Consider the following 20,567-nt stretch of genomic DNA (forward strand, 5'->3'; position numbering starts at 1 on the left):
ACCTGAGCCGAAGGCAGTCGCTTAACCAACTGAGCCACCCAGGCGCCCTAGACACTGAAAAATTTGAAATAACCAAAGTCAAATGTCAAGTGTGCTTCAAAAACACAAGTCTTAAGTTTTATTGAGGACGGTGTTATACAAAAATCCGAATGCTCCCTAGAAAGGGCATCCTAAGTAAAGAATGACAAGGGGATCCCTGGATTTAAAAAGTGGTTGGTGATCCAAATAGATTTCAGGTTAGAGGGATTAGAACTGGAAGTTCAGTTGCCACAATCACAAATTTGGTGAAGAGAAGCAAGTCACTTGGAATTAAAAATACACAGAAAAGGTTAACAGGCATCTTTAGGTAGTAGAGTATTTACATATCCATTTGTAAGTTGAGAAGAAATACAAGATTCAAAGTTTGGGAGTTTATTACCTGCGAGATAGGAACAAGCGAAAAAGAGGTGGAGGAACCAAGTACATAATTCACCTGTTAAGAAGCAAAACAATTTCCCAGAGGGCTGGGTTTTGAGAGCTTCGGCTGGATACCCATGACCATGTGTTTTTAAACACAGCCACCTGCCCTGAATGCTTTAAGTAACTATTACCTTTTATTGTTCTGACCAATGCACAGATCAATGTGAAGATTCAGGTATCCTCCAGAAGTTCCTGGGTTCTCACCAGGGCATCCTCTTCACCCTCTTTACAGTGCTGGCATCAACAGCTTTCATCTTTCTAGGTAAGGAGCCCTTACATTCAGCAACATGGACTTTTGACTTAGAAACTGCCTTCATTTAATTTCACCAATTAGGGCGCCTGGGTGGCTCAGTTGGTTAAGCAACTGCCTTTGGCTCAGGTCATGATCCCAGCGTCCTGGGATCAAGCCCCGCATCGGGCTCCTTGCTTAGCGGAGCCTGCTTCTCCCTCTACCCCTGTCTGCCTGCCGCTCCCCCTGCTTGTGCTCTCTGTGTCAAATAAATAAAAAATCTTTAATTTCACCAACTATGAGGATGAAAATTAGCTGTTCATCACATCTCACTTGTGATAAGCAGTTGGAACTCATTCAGCCTCCCTAGTCATCTAGTGGACGAAAGGTCCTGCTCAACTTACCACCAAGAAGCAGTTAAAGTGCACAGGACAGAACCCCACTTGGAAGTGGAAACCACCGCTAAGCCTTGAGATAATGGTGACATCTGCCTTCTTCTTTTTCCAGCGTATAATGCCCTCTTAAACAAGATACAGACAGTTCCAGTTGTTTATGTACCAACTCTAGGAACACCACGACCAGGTAAAGAATCATCACCCTCACCTCTGAAAAGCTCAAATATCCACGTTTTATTCACACTTCATCTGTTTCTCTTTTTCACTCCTAGGTTCTTATACCTCCACCACACGTTCTCCCCCACCTTTCATGAGTCCACAACCCCCAGCAGGCCAGAGTCGGCTACAACACTGGCTATGGAGTGTAAGGCACTAACCTCCACTTGGACAAATCCCCTCAACTGTGGAGGACTGGAGCCATAAGCCCCCAAACTAGATAGGCTTCTGAAAACTGTAAATAAAAGATCCTAAGCTGTTCTGCGCTAAGGTGGTATATTAAAGGCGAACTGTCAATTCTTAACGCTATGAAAACATAAAAGTGAAAGAAAATGTCCATTTACATAGTATCCCATGTTTTTATCAAGTTCCAAAGATTTACTCAGTGAGCCTAACTGGACAGAAATGTCCCAAATAGACTTAAGTACTTGGCCACTTACTTGCCCCAAATGACTCTAGCAGTCCACTCTTCTGGTTGCCCCTGAGTACTTGAGGTAGGAACTTCCTAACAGTAAAACAAAGACAATAAACAGGGTGTATCCAAAATCTGTTTATTGGGATAGTGTCCCACTCATCTTGATTCAGGGTGCTTTTAGTGCTGCTTCCGTCTGAAGGAGCATCCTGGAAGAAGAAGGTTCCGAGGTTACTTATCCTGCCCCACCCCCACAAAACATCACACCCACAAGAAAGCTACATCTTTACTTTCCTCTAAACCTGAAGCTACCACTTCAGTCGTTTAAGAAACTTATCACTACCTCAAACGAAGACCCTTTTATTACTCCTCCGCCTCAGCTTTAAACCTCAGTGTTTTGACATTAAGAAATGTGTGGTTTCTCGTAATACTTTTTGGGGGCAGGTAGGCGTGTGGACGAACGACTTGCAACTCCCAACAACCTTTACGAGGCAGTACAAAATTCAGAGCTCAGAATGACAGCGTTCGTCCATCAGCTCACCTTCTGTAAGCCTTGCTTTTCCTCCCGTGGGCTGGCAGAGGACAGTGGAGCAGCCGACACACAGGACTACCGTTTGTGCGTGGCTGAAGACGGTGGTGATTTTGTAGCATCCTGGGAAGAAACATCAAGAAGCAGGGACTTAGGACCTTTACTTTCCACGCCTTTCTTTGCTCGAGCGCAAGCCCGCGTGCGTTAACTGTCAGGACACGACGTCCCGTCACCCCAAAATCCACCGTCTCCTCTAGACGTGATGGGCCGGATCCACATGCACGTTCAAGCCCGCTCGGAAGCAGTCGGGCCAGCCGTGCCCCCGCCCCCGGGGGCCCACCATCTCCCCCGCCGCCCTCAGGCCCCCCTCCCCCCGCCGGTCGTCGCCGTCCCTCCCGGGCGGCGCCCCTCACCCGGGCACTTCACGTCCATGAAGTAGGAGTTGGGGCTCTGCACCAGGCGCTTCTTCTTGTGCTTCCTCTTCTCCTCTTCCGGGGACGGGTGCAGGAGATCCTTCGCGAGCTACAAGGAGCAGACAGGCGCCGTCAGGGCGGCAGCGGCACCAGGAGCAGCAGCCCTCTCCGCCCGGCGTCCACAGCGGGGCCGCCATCTTACCCCCGCCCCGGGCCGCGGGCCGCGCGCCGCCCGCCCCCGCGCCCGTCGCCCGCGGCCCGAAGCCTGCGGCCGGCCCCCGCGGCCCGCACCCGGCGGAGGGGCGCGCGCGCGCGCGCGGGAGGCGAGGGCTCCGCCGGGAGCCGGGCCGAGGAACTCACGGGCATGTTCTCGTGGGGAGGTCGTCACCGCCGGAAAGGAGCGAAAGCGGAAATCCTGCCGCTTAAATCCGCCGCCAGCCGGAAGTGACGCGCGCGCGATCGGCGGCCATGCCGGAGTCCGCGCGCCGCCTCTACCAGAAATGGACGCCTCCCTGGGGGCGACTTCCGACGGGGGTTGCTGCGCCGCGACGGTGGGAGCGCATTAATAGGGTCTGCTGAGGAAGACGGCGCGGCCGAGCCATGCCCGGGACTTCTCGGATTCCTCTGCTGTTTTTCAGTGGGTTTACTTTGCCAGTTAACAACTCAGAAGTGTAAAAACAGGAGAAGAAAGCCCTTCTATTTCCCGTATCCCCAGCCTACTGCGACGGTTAGCCGCCGTTGAGTTTTGTCGTGTCTTTCCAGTCTTTCCTCTAATGACGATGACATCAGACACTGACGTAGTGCCCTCTATGGGCAGCGCTGCGCCTGCTCCGCACGGTGTGTCGGGCGGACACTGCGAAGGGACGCCCAGCGCAGTCCAAGAAGCCGCCCGAAGTCCTGCCACCCCGCCGTCCGAGACGGCGGTGCCACTTGACAGTCCCACAGCCCTTCCCGCAAATCTGCAGCAGCACTGACTTCCCGAGCGTTCAAGTCCTCGCAGCACTGACGCTTGACGGAACGAGAAGAAAGCACGCACGAAGACCGAAGCATCATCTCCTACAGTCGGACGCAGCGTTTAGAATGTCCCCATGTCATAAGGAGGATCGAAGATGATCGTCGAATGGTATCTTGGAATCAAAGGAAAGGCATGTGAGTTCCAGTCAGGGGCGTGCTGGGGAAGGTTAATTTCAGTGCTGTAAATACCCCCGGTGGCCGATTTCGCACTACCGGTGTGACATCGTTAAGCACGGCGTCGGTAAGAGAGAAGCACAGTTTGTTCTTCTGACCAGCAAGAACCGGTCGCAGCACACCCCTGAGGGGCCAGAAAATCCCCCGAGGAAGTGACATTTAGGCTGAATTCTGAAGGGGTATCAACCAAGCAACAGCCTGGGAGAAAAGCATTCTAGGCGGATGGAAGAGCTTGTGAAGACAAAAACCAAGGCCAGAACGAGCCTGCCATAATTGAGGGAGGGAAAGGCGTGGTTGCCAAAGCTCTGAGAGCTGAGGGCAAAGCGTACTGGGGTTGGGTTCCGGTGACAGCTGGTGTACACCAGCATAAGTACTGTTGAGAGAGGTGAGCACCGCACACACCACACTCTGGGCATGAAGAGTCCAGATCCAGGCAAAATGAGAAGAAAAAGAATTGATGCGTTTTTATCAGAACAATTCATGAAAGTTGAAGGATTGGTAGGAGGGGGCGCCTGGGTGGCTCGGTCAGTTAAGCGTCTGCCTTCCGTTCTGGTCATGGTCCCAGGGTCCTGGGATCGAGCCCCGCATCGGGCTCCCTGCTCAGCGGGAAGCCTGCTTCTCCCCCTCCCACTCCCCCTGCTTGTGTTCCCTCTCTCTCTTTCTCTCTCTCTGTCAAATAGATAAATAAAATCTTTATAAAAATAAATAATTGGTAGGAGATGGTTTGACCTGTGAGGAGAAATAGAGAAGACTCAAGGTTTGTGATACGGCTTGAAGACAATGGGAGGTGAGAGGATGGACAAGAGGGGGATTGAACAGCTGTGTTTGAGGACGGGCGAGCATGGACACACAAGATGACAAGGATGAGCGAAGTAACAAAAGATGTCTTCTCAGAACCAGCACCTTGCACAAGGACAATTCTACTGACCCACCATTAGAAAAGCAGATAGTTTGAATAATTTTTTTCCAAAGACAAAGATAAACTTGTTTCTTTATAGCCGTGTTTTCCATACTTCAGCTTTTTCGTTGCCTTTTCACAGCCCTTTCAGTGTGGTGTCAGGAGGGCAGCCTCAGGGCTGTCTTAAAGATCCATACCTCATCAAAAGAATGAAACTAGACATTTATAGTCCCAATTTATGTCTTCCTGAAACTGGCTTGTCAGAGAAATCACAAATAGGGTCCCAGAAGATTTGAATACTGTTGTTAATAAAGCCCAGAATGTGTCTCAGTGAAAGAGAGCGAGTGTGTTTGTGGTGTTGGGGGGATGTGTGTGTATGTGTGTGTGGGTGTGAGGAGGAGTGGTGTGGTATGGGGGGTGTGGGGGTTGGGTTGGGGGTGGTGGAAGGGTGTGTGTGGTGTGATGTGGGGGGGTGGTATGTGTGATGTGTGTGTGGTATGATGTGTGTATTGTGGGTATGATGTAGGTGCGGTGTGGTAGTGTGTATGATTGGTAGTGGGGTGTGTGATGTGTATGTGTGATGTGTGGTGTTTGTGTGGTATATGTATGATGTGTATGGTGTATGTGTGGTGTACATATGTGGTGGTGTGTGTGTGATGTGTATGTGGTGTCTGAGGTGTGGGTGTGTATGTGGTGTGGGTGTGTTTGTGGGTGGTATTTGTCTATGTGATGTGTGTGCTGTATGTGGTGTGCATGGTGTGTGTAGTGTGTATGTGTATAAATGGTGTGTGTGGTATGTGTGTCTGTGGTGTGATGGGGGTCTGGGGGTGTGGTGTGTATGGTGTGATATGTGTGGTATTTATGTGGTGTGTGTGTGGTGTGTATGTGTGATATGTGATGTGTGTATGTGGTATGTGTACGTGGTGTGTGTGTGGTGTGTCTGTGATGTGTGGTGCGTGTGTACGTGGTGTATGTGGTGTGGTGAGTTGTGTGTGTGGTGAGGTGTGTATGTGTGTATGTGTGTCTGTGGTGTGGTATGTGATATGTGTATGTAGTGTGTGTACGTGGGGTGTGGGGGGTTGTGGGTGTGGTGCGCGTGGTGTGTACGCGGTGTGTGTACGTGGTGTGTGTGTGTGTGTGTGTGTGTGTGTGTGTGTCTCTCGGGCCCATGGGGATACCTTTCCACGCCGTCCACCAGGGGGCAGACCGTCCCCACAAGTGGCTGGTGCTCCAGGGCGTCCGGCCGCGTTCGCAGGGAGCTGAGGGCTGGGAACCCCGGAGCCCAGAAGTGCCCCAAAGGCGTCCACCCTTGAGTGGACCTGGGGTCCCTTGGCTCAGCTCCCCCGTTGTGGCGAGCCCCCAGTGCCAGCCCCGCCTTCAGCCTGCATCCCCCAGGTTCTGAGGCGCCCCCGTCGGTGGGCCGTGTGGCCGGCAGCGGCTCCCGCTCCTCCACAGCCCCCCCGGCGCGGATTGCGGGCGAGCGGGAGGTGCCCCGCCGTCCCGGGCGCAGGGGCGGGCGGCCAGGGGGTGGGGCCCGCGGCAGGGCCGCCTCCCCTCTTTCCCGGAGCCTGGGCGGAGAGGGAGGAAAACTTCTTCCTGGCCTGGGCTCCCGGCCGCTCCGTCTGCCAGCCCCGCGGTCCCGCCCACCGGCGCCTCCCCCGGCTCCCCAGTGTCCGCCATGGCCAAAGCCTACGACCACCTCTTCAAGTTGCTGCTCATCGGGGACTCGGGGGTGGGCAAGACTTGTCTGATCATTCGCTTTGCAGAGGACAGCTTCAACAACACCTACATCTCCACCATCGGTGAGCCCGCCGGCCGTGCCCCAGGCCCCCGGCTCCCCCCAGGCCCTCACCCCTGCATTCCACCGGCGGCGAGCCCGCTGGCCTGTCCCACACTCCCAGATCCCCCAGGCTCCCAGGCTACTAGTGGCCCCACTTTTCAGTCCCCCAGAGGGAGGCTTCTAAACTCTCAGCCCCTGTCTCAGACCCATCCCCCGCACATCTCTCTGGATGGTACCCAACCTCTAACCTCTCTGAGGCCTCCAGGTAACTTCTCCGTTGTGCCAACCCCTTGTTTTCCTGGTACCATCCTTCTCCCTCATCTCCCCAAATCCACATGAACCCTTTTCTGTTTCCCGCTGCGCATCTCTTCCTCACCCCCACCCGCCTAGAACACTTGACCCTCTCTGTATTTCCTGTACCCCCTCTCCCTGAACGTGCTTTCCAATTCCATTAGGCTCTTTCTGTCTTGCTGAGTTTCAGACCCTCCCATTGCATCCCCACCTTACCACTTCCCAGTCTCCCTGCCCCTCAACGTAATGGAGGTGGGCAGGGTGGAACAGAGTGGCTGTGCTGGAGGGTGGCCCAAGGACTGGGATGGTGAATATGCAGTCAGCCAGGCAAGGAGGGTGGGAGTGGGGGGACTTCTGGGGGCTCTGAGTCAGCCTGGTGACTCAGCCTCCTCCCTGGGCTCCCAACAGGCTCTGGGGAGGTGCCCACATTTCCACTAAGAACACTGCCTCCCCTCCTCCCTTCTGGTCTTTCTTCATCTCCTCTGGCCTGGGAAATAAAACAAGGGGAGTCTCAAAACAGTTCTGGTTAGAAAAGGGAAGGAAAGGGGCACCTGGGTGGCTCAGTCGGTTAAGTGTCTGCCTTCAGCTCTGGTCATGATCCCAGGGTCCTGGGATGGAGCCCCACATCAGGCTCCCTGCTCTGTGGGAAGCCTGCTTCTCCCTCTGCCTCTGCCTGCCACTCCCCCTGCTTGTGTTCTCTCTAGCTTTCTCTCTGTCAAATAAATAAATAAATAAATAAAATCTTAAGAGGAAAAAAAAAAAAGGGAAAGAAAATGCCCCTCTTTCCTAGTTCAGTCTCAGGAGGACTCTTTCTTGCTTGCAAGCGTGGCCTGCTAGTTAACTCACACAAGCTGGCATCATTACCTCTTTCCTGGCTCTTTATTCTATCGGGCTGGAGGGTGGCTGGAGCGTGGCTGGAGCACTGAGAATACAGGGTTCTAGGAAAACAGAAGGAAAGAGGAATCTGAAAGTCATATTTTGAGGGAGACACTGAATTAAGAGAGCTGTCAACTGGTGCGGCTGAGTGGACCCAAGAGGTGCCTTAAGCCTGCCTGTAGAATTTCCACCACCTCCCCCTCCCAGAGCCATAACATCTCAGTAAAAACAATATGCTTACTAGACAAATACAGCTTTGAGAAAATTCTCTTTTACGCTTGCAACAAGGTTGCTTCCCAAGTGCACCCGCCTGCAGAATTCCTAGCACTGGGGCTGCTCCGTTCCCGTGTCTCCCATCGAACACCCTACGTGCCCACACGGTCTCAACTTAAGTGTGTGCGCTCCCCTCCTAGGAATTGACTTCAAGATCCGCACTGTGGATGTAGAGGGGAAGAAGATCAAATTGCAGGTCTGGTGAGTGAACCCCCAGGACTGCTGGGCACATTCCCTCATTTCCCTCCCAGCACCGTTTCCCTCCCATGTTGCTTCATCTCTCTCCCTCTCCCCACCGCTCCTTCCAGTACTTCTCCCAGGCCACTTCCTGTCACCTCACTCAGACGTCATCCTTCCCACTTTCTTCCAGCTCACTCAACTATTTTCAGCTGTTTTCTAACTCTCTTGCCTCTCCCAGCTCCAGAGCATTCTCTGAACTTGACAGTAATTGTGTGCAGGGCTGCCACATGGAAATGGCATTGAAGCAGGCACACAGTAAGTAGCAGAATGGAGACTTTAAGTCTGTGAATGACGGAGGCCCAGAAAGCTGAGGATAGAGGGCTGTCCTGCCATAAGAAGCTGGAGACTCTGAAAGTGTGGAAGTGGCTGCTGGCTTGAAGAAGCTTTAGAATGCAACAGATCAGAGCAGATTGTGGTTTGGATTCTGGTTCTGCTGCAGAATGAGGTTCATTAGTTATTTAGCCTCTTGAAATCTCTGTCCTCGTTTGTAAAATGGACCATAAAATGCGTCTCACAAGGGTAGGGCGAAGATGGCGCCTGGCACAGAGTAAGTGTTCAACAGATAAACCGAAAGACCTTGTTCCTTAGGTCTGTGTCATCTCCCAGCCGTCCTACCTCCTCTTCCTGCTTTGCTGTTTTCTGATTCTATTCCTTTCAGCCCCACCCTGTCACAAGAGCTAAATTCTTAGCAGGGGGAATTCTCTCTTTGGAGAATGATCCCCTCTCTCCTGCCCCACAAAATATTCCACTTCTTCAGGGATACAGCTGGCCAAGAGCGATTCAAGACGATAACCACTGCCTATTACCGTGGAGCCATGGTACGAGGTGTGGGTCTGGACAGGGGTGAGGCAATAGATTGGAGGTTTATGAGTCCCCAGGGGCAGGGGTTGGGCAGGGAAAAGGGGAGGGGGCACAGTGTGGGAGGTGGAGGGCCCCACATGGACTAATGGGGAGCTTCACGGGTAGAACTTGCAGGAAGCCGAAATGGGGGAATGTGGCCCAAGGCTCCATTGTGAACCCTTGCCATCCCCCAGGGCATTATCCTAGTATATGACATCACAGATGAGAAATCCTTCGAGAATATTCAGAACTGGATGAAAAGCATCAAAGAGGTAAAGACCCTCCTGAAAAGACAGGAGACTAGGTAGAACCTGGAGGGTGAGGGGACTGTGAAGGTGAGCAGGACCTATCTTACCCTTCCTACCCTTTTGCTTCCAGAATGCCTCTGCTGGGGTAGAACGCCTGCTGCTGGGCAACAAGTGTGACATGGAGGCCAAGAGGAAGGTGCAGAAGGAGCAGGCTGTCAAGGTGAGGGCCGGGCCACAACAGAGTTGGATCCCAGGGGGCCTCTACCCTTTACCCACCTCTCTTCTCCCTCCGCTTCGCAGCTGGCTCGGGAGCATGGGATCCGATTCTTTGAGACAAGTGCCAAATCCAGCACAAATGTGGATGAGGTGAGATTCCCCCCATGTCCACCCCCACTCCCAGAGGTGGCTGTTGGACAGCAAGCCCGTCCTCCCCTCCAGCCTGTTCTCACCACTCACTGCTTTCCCCATCAGGCTTTCAGTTCCCTGGCCCGGGACATCTTGCTCAAGTCAGGAGGCCGGAGACCGGTGAGTTGGTTCTGCTGGACTGGGCACAGCTGTGTGCACGTGTGTTAGGAGTGAAACCCCAGGAGGGGAGTAGTGCTAACACCGCCCCAGGGTGGGTCCCCTTCGAACAACGTATAGTCTCAGACCCCAGCCAGCTATTGTCACCCTGATCCCGGTGCCCTTCCACCTCTAGGGAAACAGCCACAAGCCCCCTGGCACTGACCTGAAAGCTTGTGACAAGAAGAACACCAGCAAGTGCTCCCTCGGCTGAGGACCCTAGGCCCGGAGGCTGAACCTGAGGGAGGCAGGGCTGTGGGTGGGCAGGGGAGAAACAGCAGGTGGGACTTGGAGGGGCTAGAGGTAGGTAGATGGTGGAAGAGTAGGGAGCAAAGGGAGAAGAACACGGGAAGGCAAGAGAAGGAAAGTAGGTAGACTAGAAAGGGAAGGAGAGGCAAAAAGGAGAGAGAGGCGAGGGAATGAAAGGAGATGAGGGGGTAGGAAGAGACGGGAGAAGGAAAGAACCGGCCCTGGGGGTCAGACCTTCCCTGGGCTTTTAGGGCAGACATAAATGTAAATAAACAGTTGATTTGTTGTTACTGGATCAGGTTTTAGGATCAGGTTGTGTGAGAGGTTGGCTCACCTCACCCTCTAGGTTTGACCCTATGACTCTGCATGGTCTTGCTCACCCACACAAAGGTCCCTGGTTTGGGTGACTTTCATCATCAGACCTCATTCCTACCTCTAAGATGGTTGGACTCGATCCTGCATGACCTGAGCCGAAGCTTAACGACTGAGCCACCCAGGCACCCCCGAGTCATAAATCTTTATTGAACATTTAGTTTGTGCCAAACACAATGGACAAGTTTGGGTGGAACTTACAAGAAGGACAAGCAAATTTTAACAAAAACAGCTCCTAAGTACTGAATAAGAAAGAGGCAAACTGCAGGCATGCAAAAGAACCACCACCCAAATACTCAGGCTTGAGACACAGTCCCCATAAACATACACAGCCCCCTTGGACCCTTGCACAGTAGTTTCTAAACAGCAGAATTATCTCACAGATGACGTTTTATCAGGATTAATGAAAATATCACATTTGGCTTACACAAAATACCATTAGAAGTTTAATTTACAGATAGGAAGTTCAAGGCACTTCAGAAATCCCCACACCTGTGGCATGGAAATGGATGGCACAACCTGGGGTCAGCAGCAAAGCTTTCTGTGCTGCTGTTTGTTGGTAAAACACACCAGGAAAAAGCCTGACCGTGCTGGGAGGAGAACTGCAGAATGATTGGATACATGTGTTAAGTACCAAACTTCTATGGGGTAGAGATCAGGCCCAGGCCCTGTAGTCAACGGCCCAGCTGGTGTGCTTTGCTCAAGGTTATGAGGAAAGGCTTGCATTTTGTGAATCCCAGGAAGAACACTGACTGACATATTCATCACACCCCAGAGCAGATGTTTTAAAATCCAGTTTCAGTGTAGAGACCTACTCAGTTGCTTGGTACACCTATAGGAAGTGAGAGCTTACGACTCTCATAGCTTGTCAAGAGACGTGGTCAGGTTTGATAAGAAGTAACAGGATGCTAGAAGATTTCAGCCAAACTTTCCTAAAAGCTACTGGAAAATACTCACACCTACTTCCTGTAACATACAACTACTGACATGCACAAACAGTAACTTAAAGGAACGAGCAAATAGTCACAAGAAAAGTAAAGCTCAGGCTCAGCTCCCACCTAATAATGACCTTTCCACAGTCTGATTGTTTCTGCTCTTGAGGGGCCAGCTCTACATCTGATGGGAAGACAGAATTCATGGGACATAGCACTGGTTATACTCTTAATCCTAAAATGAAGTGCTGTAGCCCTTAGGGCTGTGGGGTGGAGGGAGCAGCTGTTGTATTTAGGCTAGGAAGACTTCTTGGGACAGGAGAATGTGGGGTAGGGCTAACAAAAAAGTCTGGGGACAAGCCCTTTCATCTTGAGAAGTGGGGGACAGATTACTATTAGTGACCATATTTATATGAATTTAAGTGCCTCCTTGAACTTACACGGTCTGATTGTCTGGGAGGCTGTAAACCTACGTATATGTAAAATTAGGAGGAAAATACGGGCAGAGTTCGGTAGTGACTAGTACCAGGCAGTGAAGCATAAACCCAGAGTGCAGGCCAAGTCTCTGCAATTCTGGGTACATCCGTATGGAGGTTTAACTCCATGTGGATGGAAAGCAGGGATGAATCTTTGGCCTTGGAATTGAACGTCTGGGCTCTCCCACTCACTCGCTGGGTGACCCTGGAAATCACTTCTACTCTGAACTTACAAAATAGGGACAACACCGGACTCCTCAGGATTACTGAAGACCAAAATGACCTAAATGTTAAATTCAAAAAGTAGGATAGTAATGGGACCCAATGCAATTAGAGGATAAAGGAAATACTTAACTACACATTTCATTTGCATCTCGCCAAAAACCCCTGGAAACTGCGCATGAACCTTTCCACTTTAGAGACCACTGAGAGGCGGACAGCGCCGGAAAGTCCCGCCTCGATTCTTCCCGGGACTCCCACGGGCGGGAGCCGGAGGGCGGAGGTCCGAGGAGCCCATCAGAGCCCCAGGCCCGGGGACAGTCCGGAATTAGCCGGACCCGGGGCGCCGGCGTCTCGGCCGGGGGAGCGGGAGGCTCCTCACGTCGGGGTCGGGGTTCAGGCCCGCGTGGGGCGCAGGGATTACGCAAAAAAATTACTTAAGAATAAACGAGCACGCGAGAAGACGACACGGCGCCTCGGGAGGAGAAAGCGCAGTGTCGCCTCGCCCCCGGGACCGTCGGGGCAGGACGGGGGTCAGGCGGCGGCTCGACGGGCAATCCCAGCGTTTTCGGAGGCGGCGACGGACTGCTCCTTCCGTGTCGCTGCTCACCCCGCCCAGAATGGGCCAACGGGCGACTGCCCGGGGCGCCTCGCACCACACAGGAGGCCCGGGTCCCAGCGAAATCCCGGCGAGCGGCACGAGCCCGGCCCGCGGACCCCAGCCGGCCGCTACCCGCGCGCCTGCGCCGAGCGGCCCGGCCGCTGGAACCCTCCCCGTCCCGGCATCCCCCGCGGCTGCGGCGTTTCCCCCCACGCCCTCCGCGGGCCCGGCATCCTCCGCGGGGAAGATGGCCGCGGCGGGGACGGGGCGCTAGGCCGTACGCCCCGCGGCCTGTCCCGAGGGCCGTGCGGGTCCGCAGAAGTGAGCTCACAGCCCAGTCCCACAAATGCGCGTTGGCTTTTCTTGCCGTGGGCATGGGGACGTCCCAATAATGCCTTTGCCCTGATAGGCAGTCCCAGCATTTCGCAGCCGTGACCTGGAACCTCCCGGAGGCTGCAGTGTAAGCGCTCCGACGGAGGCCCAAGGCCAGTCAAGCGAGTCCCTCCGTCCCGACCCGCGCGACACCGAGCACTCCATGCCTGCGGGCGGACAGAGGCGGGGCCTCCCCCAGGGCAGCCACCTCTGTTGGTTGCTCTGCGTTTTCACCTTAAAGCTCTGGTAAGGAGAGGCCGAGGGCTGAGAGAGGAGGGGGCGGGAGGATCGCGTCGTCCGCGGCCCTGGGGGCGGGGAGCGGGGAGGGAGTGCGTGATCCTGCCCCGCGGAGGTGGGGAGCTCCCTGTTTTCTAGCTTCTGATTTGTGCCTCCCCACCCCCCACCCTCCTTCCTCCGGCTGCAGCCGAGCCGAGGCTCCTGAGCGGGCGGAGCAGCTGTCAGGTGGGTGACGCTGTGGTAACTCGACACCCCCGTAGTGTTTTCTTTTGACATCCTCCCATTTAACGGGAGCACAGGTGGGAAAGGGTGGCGCCCCGTGGAAGGAAGCGTTCAGCTGTGCTGAGAAGTTGGGTGGGCAGCACCTTTGGGAGAAATATTTTCTAAATGAAACCCGGGGCTGGCATTTCTCTCCCTTCTTAGTGAGCACCTCAAATTTGCCGTGCTGGCTGGTGGAAGAATTTGTGGTGGCAGAAGAATGTGCTCAATGTTCTAATTTCCAGGCTGTGAGTATTTATTCTCTCTCCTTTTTTTTTTTTCTTTTAAGATTTTGTTTAGGGGCGCCTGGGTGGCTCAGTCGTTGGGCGTCTGCCTTCGGCTCAGGTCATGGTCTCAGGGTCCTGGGATCGAGCCCCGCATCGGGCTCCCTGCTCGGCGGGGAGTCTGCTTCTCCCTCTGCCGCTCCCCCTGCTTGTGTTCCCTCTCTCGCTGTGTCTCTCTGTCAAATAAATAAATAAAATCTTAAAAAAAAAAAAAAAGATTTTATTTATTTATTTGACAGAGAGAGAGACAACAGAAGCAGGGCGAGTGGGAGAGGGAGAAGCAGGCTTCCCGCGGAGCAGGGAGCCCGATGTGGGGCTCGATCCCAGGACCCTGGGACCATGACCTGAGCCGAAGGCAGACGCTTAATGACTGAGCCACCCAGGGGCCCCTCTCTCCCGTTTTTGTTGTATCAGCTCAGTCTCAGTGTGCCGTTGCATCGTCTTTTTGTATTTTTCCTTGCAGTCTCAGTGTATGTCCACGTCTGAATTTGTTTTTCCTCTGAAAATGTGCCCTTTCTTAAGTTAATGGTAATATTTGGCTAATAATCATGTTCATTTTTTTAATATATTTTTTATGTGACAGAGAGAGAGACAGCGAGAGAGGCAACACAAGCAGGGGGAGTGGGAGAGGGAGAAGCAGGGTTCCCACCGAGCAGGGAGCCCGATGCGGGGCTCGATCCCAGGACCCTGGGATCATGACCTGAGCCGAAGGCAGACACTTAACGACTGAGCCACCCAAGCACCCCTCTAAAGTGTTCTTTCTAATATGTTTATTATCATGCAACCAATATATCCACCATCCCCATTAGAACTCTTTGTTGGTTCTCTGTTGCCCACCAGCGCTGAGCCATAGCAATTGGACACCTGCCCCTTCTGAATGGCATTCTTTCTGCTTCTGCTGCCCTTACCTGACATGTGCTTTGGTCCTTTTCTCCTGACAGAAAACCACCCCTGAATGTGGTTCCACAGGGTATGTGGAGAAAATCACATGCAGCTCATCTAAGAGGAGTGAATTCAAAAGGCAAGTGTCGTTTCTCATCTTGAAACCTCCTAGATCACCTCTTTTGTTCTTGTGATCTTACGCAGACTAATAGCCTCACATCTTTCTGTCTGGAGGTAGTGTGGTATATTGGAAGAGGGGGAACCAAAGTATTTGAACCCAAGTTCCAGCTCTACTTCTCAGCCCATATCATTGGTCTTATTTTCTCATCAGTAGAATTGGTTAATACCAGCTTTGTTTACCTCACTAGAAAATAAGTTGAACAATATATTTGAGTGGGATTTGTGTAGGGGAGACATGTTAGAAGGCTGACTGTGGCTTTTCCTCCTTTCCCCTCAGATGTGTCTTGGTTAGGCCTCACTAGAAGGGAGATTGGAGGGAGAGGTGGTCCAGCCTTCCCTGGGAATAACTGTTTCTTCCTGCTCTTAGCTGCCGCTCAGCTCTGATGGAACAACACTTATTCTGGAAATTTGAAGGGGCCATTGTGGGTGTGGCCTTGGTCTTCGCTTGCCTTGTCATCGTTCGTCAGCGACAGCTGGACAGAAAAGCTCTGGAAAAGGTCCGGAAGCAAATCGAGTCCATATAGCTACCTTCCACTCTTTTGATAGGGGTCTTAGGGATTGTACCTCGAACACAGACAGTAGAATGAACGGACTTGTGCCCTTCATTCTTGGGAACTTGTGGTGGCACCTCCTTCTCTGTTTCTTGTCTAGATCATGAACGAGCAAAGTATAGAATAGTTTTCTTCTCTATGATAATTTGGTTTGGGACAGGAAGTTCTGGTGGCAGAAATGGAATAGCAACTTTAGGCCCCAGTTTACCAACTACCTATCTTCCCCTTTTTCTGGTACTTATTTAAAATTTTCAGGATATAATTTCAGCAAAAAAGTTTTATTTCTCAGCCAAAACCTGTTTCCCCCAGCCCTAACCCCAAAGAAAAAATAAAATTGCAGATGTGTAACAAAAGTATCTGAAATGCCTCCTCACATAGCTTGGGCCTTGGGGTACAGATGCTTAGGAGGTCTTGAAATGATTCAGACCCCTGAGGCCAAAGAACTCTGAATGGGAATCCCAGGGGGAACCAGAGCCTGGATTCCTTATTGCAGCTGGGAAGTGGGCTGGGAAATGTTCCAGCTCACATCTCATCTGCATGCAGGCCAGTTCTGACATGCCCACTGGGGCCTGTCTTCCCTCCCATCTTCTCCAGCAGGGTCCTTGTTGAGCTATTTACACCCTTGACCCTAGGTGGCTCCTCCAATCTGGACTCTACCACTGTGGTCTCCAAATTTTTTGTCATGTCCTTGTGAGTCAGGATATTTCTGGAAATCACTGTGGGGTGAAAGAAAAAGGGCAGTAACAGAGTGCTCCCTTGGGTGGGGGATCCTAGACAGGACAGGACCTCCCTCCCACCTCTTGACTACCCTGGAAAACCCCACCCTGCCCCTGCCTCACCTCCATGAGGCTGGTGATCCTCAGTCCCAGCTTCCTGGACACCCTGCAAGGGGCTGACACTGGGCAGGACGATGAGAGCCAGAGAAAAAAGAAGGATCTGGAGAAAGCAAAAGGACACTTGGACTGTGGGGACACTAAAGGAAGAGACCCAAGGGCAGCATGAACAGAGGGCAGTTGGAATCATCAGGGATGGGAAGGTGGATATGGTTGGGAGTGGGGGGAGATGGGAAGTAGAGAGTACCAGAACACAAGTGCTGGTCTGGGCAGCTTTGTTGGAGGTTTGGGCAATGAGCATCTGCAGCTGGCGGAGCTGAGTTACCAGGGAGCTGGGGAAGGAGGAATGAAGAATCAGCTCTCCTGGGAGCTGGTGCCCCTGTGTGCCACTCGCCCTTCCCCCCCGGGGCCCACGCTATGCTTTCACTTACATATTGTGCCTCTCCAGCTCCTGGACTTTTTTCTGTAGTTCCTGGTTCTGTGCAGAACAGGCAGCCGCCCTAGGGAGTGTGGAGAGGTAGGACAGTCTGCAATCAGGTGGTCCCTGACCTTGCCTGCCTTGGTAAGGAAGGATGCCCAGACATGGCCCACAGGGGGAAGGAAGTCCACACATACCTGCTCTCTAGCCCGTCGATGTACTCTTTCTTCCGTCGCCGACTGTCCTGAGCTGACTGCTTGTTACGGATCTTCCTCCTGACCTTCTTGAGGACCCTCTCCTCTGCCTAGGGGCCCAGGGTGTGTCAGTCCTGGGCCCTTAACCTCCCTCAATTCCCCACTTGCCCCTGTAATCCTGGCTCTTCAGAGGCCATGATGGGGCCACTGGGTTGGGGTTGGGATGCCCTTTGGGGAAGCATGTTACCTTGGTGAGGGGCAGGTGAGTGGGCAGGGAAACCCCTTCCTGTCCCAGCAGACGCTTCTCCTCCTCTGTCAGGAACAAGGTTTGACAGGGCAGCTGGTGGAGAACAGAGATCAATGAGAGGGGGAGAGGGTCTTCCCTTTCCCATCACCCAAGGCCACTCCCCCTGCATGCCTTCGGGGGAGAGTTTCCCATTTGCACTAAGGAATAAGTAACCATGAAAATGAGGTGAGGGAAGGGACCTTCATTCAGACAGGCTCTGGACCAAGCCAAAGGGGCCTCCTGGGGCTATGAAGGGAGAAAAGAGGGCTTGTGTTACATCCTTTGCCCCCAGACTTAGGACCTTGGCACTCTGAGCAAACTAGGGAGGGCTTGTTCTGGTCTACACTTCCCCAGACCTTAAGGGTTTTTTAAGACAGGGAGGAACTCACTAAGGTGGGGTTTGCTTAATCTCACAGCAAGCAAATGATTCACTTTTGACCACTAACTTCCATTTGGCAGAGTGTGTTGTCTCATCAGGGTCAACCTCAGGGAGCTCCCTGGGGTAGTGACCGATTTTCCCTCAGGGTTTGAGCCCCACTTTCAAGACTGAAGCTCTGTCTCCTCTCAAAGAACTCCCAAGAGCCACGAGATTCAGCAGCTTCTCGTAACACAGTATGTGGGGCAGGTAGATGACATCTGATGAACCTGAGCCTGTCAACTGAGTAACCTGCCTTTCTGCTACTCCTTTTTGAAATATTTATGCTTCACTTTGACTTCAAAGGAATTTGTTTCTGCTATTGACTCCTGATGGTCTTTGGCTTTTAGCCAAACCATTTCTTGTCTTGCATTTTCCTGATGATCCCTTCTTGCTCCCCTGAAACCACAAACTCCCCGGTATTTTGATGTGAACACAAGCCTAGAAGCATCAGACTTCTTAAGGTCCCTCAATCCTGAGCTGCTTGGCTTGGACTCTGGTCCCAGCTTCAACCACAGACTGGCAGGAAAGCTAGAACCTGTTCCCTATGTTTTGCACACAAGCAGTTCTTTCCAGTGACTGTTGGTCAACAGTGACCTGAGCAAGACTCCTTCTCACCCCCCTGCTGGAAGCAGTGCAGCCAGCCTTCCGAAGGCACCCGGTGTGTGACCCCCTGGGCAGTGGGTGCAGCTGCACGGTTGTTCCAGCAGAAACTTCTACACCTTGTGCCTCCTAGCAGGCTGAATTCCCAGGCAGCCCATCCCACTCCGTGTTTGACCCGTGGCTGAGTAAACTGCACGCAAGTTCTGGGCTTTCTCCCAGGCCCTTTCCCCAGATTGCCTCATCCTACCTTCTCCTTAATTATCACCACCTTACCTCTAAGGGCTTCTGTCTCCCTTGTCCTTTCCCGCTCTTAGTTGCTCATGCCTCTCCGATCTTCAGGCCCACAAAAATTGGGGCAAAGAGTTTAGCATCAGTTACCCCCCTCCCTCACCTGCTTTCCCCATCTGTGTGGGTACATATCGCTGTATCCAGGGGTACTGGATCTGGCTGACTGAAGACTCACCAGGGTCACGGGAGGCACTGGGCTTACAGTGCCCGCTCTGGGCAGGGTGTGAGTGTGAGCATCAAGGGGCAGCTCGAGGACCGTGCAGGCATCCGGCACCATAAGTGGTGGGCTTCGCTGATCTGAGGGAGACACAGGTAGCTAGGAGAAAGGAGATGAAGGGTATACCCTAATGGCAGCAGGGCCTGGGGAGAGGCACAGGTTGGGGAAACCCCTTAGCCCCAGGACCAGGGCTGGACCTGAAAGGCCATTGTCCCCTTCCCACAAAGAACACTGACCTAGCTGGAGAGAGATGAGCCCTACAGCTGGCCCAGCTTCCCCTTGCATCCTCTCCAGGCCCCCTGCCTCATAGACAACCTCATAGAGAGCAGGGGAATTGGGTGCTTTGGGGGCAGGAGGACTGTCTGGATGGCCAGGGTCCTCGGAGATTCCACTGTCACTACCAGGAGATGCTTCTGAGCAGTACACTTCATTGGGATCAATGAAAAGCTTCAGGAAATCTTCAGGCTCACTCTCTTGAAGGTCCTACAGTACAAGAGAGTGTATATGTGTACAGAGAAGTGTTCTGGAGAGCTACCTGACATCAGACCCAGATCCGTCCCGCTTCAATTTCAGTCCTCTGTGTCCTTGGACATGGGGGTAGTTACAGCTCATGTCCACCCTAGGGGCTTGGCTCGGCCCACCCTCTCCTGCGTTCCTCACACTCACACAGCCACGGCTCCCGCTGGGCTCCCAGCCTCGAAGCCCCTGTTCTTGGAGCTTAGTCCCTGGGACCTCTGGAGGGGGGCAGTGGAGTCCCAGCTCCAGGAAGGCTCCTGTTGAGACCTCTTCTGGGGGCTCCAGCCACACGTCCAGCAGGTCGGGGGTTCGGAAGTCCATTCTGCGGGGCGAGCTGCAGGAGGGTCAGAGCACCCTCCCCACACAGCTGCTGGGTTCCCCCTTCCTCACCTGCCACCCGGGCATCTCCTACCACCCCCCTTCCTCACCTGCCACCCGGGGATCTCGCCTCCGGCCTTATCTCTGCTTCAGACGAACGGGCCCACCGCCTCCTTGCCTGTTCCAAAGAGCCCAGCCCCGCCAAGCCCGCCCAGCCCGCGGGCTGCCCGGAACACCGCCGCTCTTCTTCCTTCCAGGATCTCGCATCCTGGACCGGCCCAGCCAAGCCCCGCCCCCAGCCTGACACCCGGAGTGCACAGTGGGTTGCCCCTGGCCGGGAGCCACGGCGGGGGCCTGCACCTGCGAGCTGGGGGTTGGGAGCCTAGGCGTCCGCAAACCGGACTTCAGGAAGGCACAGGCAGCCTCGCCCTCTCTGCCTGTTTCTCCTAGCGACAGCAAATCTTCCTGAGAGTTTGGGGCTCTTTAGGGAAGGACGGTGATGGCTGTGACCGGCGCACACGAAGTGCCTTTTCTCCTGCCGTCACTGGTGTCAGACGAGCGCACGACAGGCTGGAAAACAAAACCGGAAAGCGGCGACCCGGCCGCCGGAGACTCGCGGAGGCAGCCCCCCTAGTCCCGAGGCGCTCCTTCCACTCTCGGGTCTGATTGGACGCAAGAGGTTTGAGGGGCAGGACATGGAGCCAATGGGAGTGCCGTCTCGAGGCAGGCTGCGCGCTGACTGGCCGGGGGGCTGCCGAGGGAGGCGGGCTACCGCGGTGGCCGCCCGGGAGGATTCCGAGGCCCCGCGGCTGCGAGTCCGGGCGACAGGTGCGGAGAAGCTGGGAAGTTCCGAGGACGCCGGGCGGGGTGTGCGGGGGCGGGGGTAGAGGAGCGGCCGCCGTTGCTTCCGCTTGCCGCGTGACTGCCGGGCCCTGCGTAGGACCCGGGCGAGGGTGACTAACCTGTTGGCCCAGCTGGAGCTTTGCGCGCGGAAAGTCGCGCCGATCTGCGTCTGCGC

The 20,567-nt window shown here is 53.9% G+C and overlaps 5 protein-coding genes across 10 annotated transcripts in view; 3 read left to right on the forward strand and 2 right to left on the reverse strand.

Annotated features, from left to right (window-relative positions):
* Positions 1-1,569, forward strand: part of NUP210L (nucleoporin 210 like) — an 80,782-nt gene extending 79,213 nt beyond the window's left edge. For both annotated transcript variants that reach the window (XM_036086758.2, XM_078078625.1), the window contains 3 exons: positions 617-721; positions 1,196-1,270; positions 1,356-1,569. In XM_036086758.2, coding sequence (XP_035942651.2) covers positions 617-721; positions 1,196-1,270; positions 1,356-1,459 — 284 coding nt within the window. In that variant the 3' untranslated portion in view covers positions 1,460-1,569. The remainder of the gene's footprint in view (positions 1-616; positions 722-1,195; positions 1,271-1,355) is intronic.
* Positions 1,570-1,834: 265 nt separating this feature from the next.
* RPS27 (ribosomal protein S27) lies at positions 1,835-3,174 on the reverse strand. The gene is made up of 4 exons (XM_036086846.2): positions 3,014-3,174; positions 2,654-2,762; positions 2,253-2,363; positions 1,835-1,920 (listed from the first exon to the last, which is right to left on the reverse strand). The coding sequence occupies exons 1-4, from the start codon at positions 3,017-3,019 to the stop codon at positions 1,892-1,894; spliced, it is 255 nt and encodes an 84-aa protein (XP_035942739.1). The 5' UTR covers positions 3,020-3,174; the 3' UTR covers positions 1,835-1,891.
* A 3,118-nt stretch (positions 3,175-6,292) lies between these two features.
* Positions 6,293-10,392, forward strand: RAB13 (RAB13, member RAS oncogene family). Its single transcript, XM_036086814.2, has 8 exons — positions 6,293-6,541; positions 8,100-8,160; positions 8,957-9,017; positions 9,234-9,311; positions 9,418-9,507; positions 9,588-9,653; positions 9,759-9,812; positions 9,985-10,392. The coding sequence occupies exons 1-8, from the start codon at positions 6,418-6,420 to the stop codon at positions 10,060-10,062; spliced, it is 612 nt and encodes a 203-aa protein (XP_035942707.1). The 5' UTR covers positions 6,293-6,417; the 3' UTR covers positions 10,063-10,392.
* Positions 10,393-12,892: 2,500 nt separating this feature from the next.
* On the forward strand, positions 12,893-15,817 carry JTB (jumping translocation breakpoint). Its single transcript, XM_036086812.2, has 6 exons — positions 12,893-13,018; positions 13,107-13,315; positions 13,494-13,531; positions 13,730-13,812; positions 14,790-14,869; positions 15,278-15,817. The coding sequence occupies exons 2-6, from the start codon at positions 13,233-13,235 to the stop codon at positions 15,432-15,434; spliced, it is 441 nt and encodes a 146-aa protein (XP_035942705.1). The 5' UTR covers positions 12,893-13,018; positions 13,107-13,232; the 3' UTR covers positions 15,435-15,817.
* Positions 15,721-20,547, reverse strand: CREB3L4 (cAMP responsive element binding protein 3 like 4). Of its 5 annotated transcripts, none has more exons than XM_036086820.2 (10): positions 19,910-20,547; positions 19,382-19,553; positions 18,952-19,198; positions 18,674-18,795; positions 17,154-17,246; positions 16,910-17,016; positions 16,726-16,794; positions 16,542-16,626; positions 16,301-16,397; positions 15,721-16,177 (listed from the first exon to the last, which is right to left on the reverse strand). In XM_036086820.2, the coding sequence occupies exons 2-10, from the start codon at positions 19,550-19,552 to the stop codon at positions 15,984-15,986; spliced, it is 1,185 nt and encodes a 394-aa protein (XP_035942713.1). In that variant the 5' UTR covers position 19,553; positions 19,910-20,547; the 3' UTR covers positions 15,721-15,983. The 5 variants fall into 5 exon arrangements, with proteins under 5 accessions (XP_035942713.1, XP_035942710.1, XP_035942714.1 ...); XM_036086817.2 differs by having other exon boundaries at positions 19,660-20,547; XM_036086821.2 differs by having other exon boundaries at positions 19,117-19,198; positions 19,382-19,565; positions 19,660-20,547.
* Between the last annotated feature and the right edge of the window lie 20 nt (positions 20,548-20,567).

The sequence above is a fragment of the Halichoerus grypus genome, chromosome 7 (assembly GCF_964656455.1).
Source record: "Halichoerus grypus chromosome 7, mHalGry1.hap1.1, whole genome shotgun sequence".
In the NCBI taxonomy this organism is placed as follows: domain Eukaryota; kingdom Metazoa; phylum Chordata; class Mammalia; order Carnivora; family Phocidae; genus Halichoerus; species Halichoerus grypus.

Excerpts from the sequence above, each read along its gene's own strand:
- RPS27 (XM_036086846.2), bottom strand. Across the intron at positions 2,364-2,653 it reads CATGGACGTGAAGTGCCCGG|GATGCTACAAAATCACCACC; the intron begins GTGAGGGGCGCC and ends GTTTCTTCCCAG. Across the intron at positions 1,921-2,252 it reads AAAAGCAAGGCTTACAGAAG|GATGCTCCTTCAGACGGAAG; the intron begins GTGAGCTGATGG and ends TTCTTCTTCCAG.
- RAB13 (XM_036086814.2), top strand. The coding sequence starts at position 6,418 with ATGGCCAAAGCCTACGACCACCTCTTCAAGTTGCTGCTCATCGGGGAC. Across the intron at positions 8,161-8,956 it reads AAGATCAAATTGCAGGTCTG|GGATACAGCTGGCCAAGAGC; the intron begins GTGAGTGAACCC and ends CCACTTCTTCAG. Across the intron at positions 9,312-9,417 it reads GGATGAAAAGCATCAAAGAG|AATGCCTCTGCTGGGGTAGA; the intron begins GTAAAGACCCTC and ends TTTTGCTTCCAG.
- CREB3L4 (XM_036086820.2), bottom strand. The coding sequence starts at position 19,552 with ATGGACTTCCGAACCCCCGACCTGCTGGACGTGTGGCTGGAGCCCCCA. Across the intron at positions 18,796-18,951 it reads GCTCATCTCTCTCCAGCTAG|ATCAGCGAAGCCCACCACTT; the intron begins GTCAGTGTTCTT and ends TGTCTCCCTCAG. Across the intron at positions 17,247-18,673 it reads CAGTGCCTCCCGTGACCCTG|CTGCCCTGTCAAACCTTGTT; the intron begins GTGAGTCTTCAG and ends GTTCTCCACCAG.
- JTB (XM_036086812.2), top strand. The coding sequence starts at position 13,233 with ATGCCTGCGGGCGGACAGAGGCGGGGCCTCCCCCAGGGCAGCCACCTC. Across the intron at positions 13,316-13,493 it reads GTTTTCACCTTAAAGCTCTG|CCGAGCCGAGGCTCCTGAGC; the intron begins GTAAGGAGAGGC and ends CTCCGGCTGCAG. Across the intron at positions 14,870-15,277 it reads AAGAGGAGTGAATTCAAAAG|CTGCCGCTCAGCTCTGATGG; the intron begins GCAAGTGTCGTT and ends TCCTGCTCTTAG.